At 72.3% G+C, this 1,150-nt stretch overlaps 1 protein-coding gene across 1 annotated transcript in view; it reads left to right on the top strand.

Moving 5' to 3' along the window:
* The window catches only part of MNEG_15816 (DNA helicase INO80), a gene marked incomplete at both ends in the record, with an annotated part of 3,415 nt that extends 2,269 nt beyond the window's left edge, over positions 1-1,146 (top strand). The window contains 2 exons of the mRNA XM_014035713.1: positions 32-908; positions 976-1,146. Coding sequence (XP_013891167.1) covers positions 32-908; positions 976-1,146 — 1,048 coding nt within the window. The remainder of the gene's footprint in view (positions 1-31; positions 909-975) is intronic.
* Positions 1,147-1,150: the final 4 nt, after the last annotated feature.

Raw genomic sequence — 1,150 nt, forward strand, 5'->3', positions numbered from 1 at the left:
CCGCCGCGGCTGCCGACGTTCACGCCAGCAGCAGCGGCGGCGGCGGCGGGCCGGTGCGCAGCGGGTGCTTCGGATTCACGCGCCTGGCGGGCCTCGCGCCCGCTGAGGTGGCGGCGCTCGCGGCGGCTGACCCCTTTGAGCGCTGGGAGCTCTCGCGGCAGCTGCGGCCCGGCGGCCGGCGGCGGCGCGCGCTGCGCGTGGCGCAGTCCTGGTCGGAGCACTGGGACTGTGGCGGGGGCGAGGGCGGCGGCGGGGTGCAGGCGGGGTCGGCGGCGGCGCGCGCGCGGGGGCGGCTGTGGCGGACTGGGTGCATGCTGGTGGTTCCGCTGGCGTCGGACGCGCCGTGCCTGCGGCGGCGGCTGGTGGAGCCGGGGGCGGCTGGCAGCTCGCAGCATGGGCAGCAGCAGGAGCAGCAGCAGCAGAGGCAGCAGGAGGTGAGCAAGGGACAGGAGCAGCAGCAGCAGCAGCAGCAGCAGCAGCAGCAGCAGCAGCAGCAGCAGCAGCAGCAGCAATCGTCAATCAAGGACCAGCAGCATCAGGAGCAGCAGGAGCAGCAGCAGGAGCAGCAGCAGGAGCAGCAGCAGGAGCAGCAGCAGGAGCAGCAGCAGGAGCTCAAACAGGAGCAGCAGCAGCAGCAGCACAACGCGGAGCAAATGAATGAGGGTTCGCACCAGCATAATGAGCAGCCGCAGCAACAGCAGCAACAGCAGCAACAGCAGCAACAGCAGCAACAGCAGCAACAGCAGCAACAGCAGCAACAGCAGCAACAGCAGCAGCAACAGCAGCAGCAACAGCAGCAACAGCAGCAGCAGCAGCAGCAGCAGAAGCAGCAGCAAGCCTGGCAGCCGCCCGGCGGCCTCGAATCGGCTGACCGTCCGCTGACTTGCGGCGCCGCCGCGCGGCTGCGCGTGATGCGGCCGCTGCTGCGGGCGTTGTGGGGGGCGGTCATCCCGCCTGTGCTCGCGCCGCCGCCAGAGCTTTGGACCGACGACCCCCGCGCGGCGCGCCAGCAGCGCCGGTGGCGCGAGGGCGGCTCCTGGGAGCGCGCGCTTCTGCTGTCCTCTGTCGACGGCGCCGGCTGGGCTGTCGGGGGTCCAGATGCGGCGGGGCCGGCTGTGTTCTACGCGGGCGCGCCCCCGCTGGTGACGGA

This window comes from Monoraphidium neglectum (genome assembly GCF_000611645.1).
Source record: "Monoraphidium neglectum strain SAG 48.87 unplaced genomic scaffold scaffold05692, whole genome shotgun sequence".
Classification (NCBI taxonomy): Eukaryota; Viridiplantae; Chlorophyta; class Chlorophyceae; order Sphaeropleales; family Selenastraceae; genus Monoraphidium; species Monoraphidium neglectum.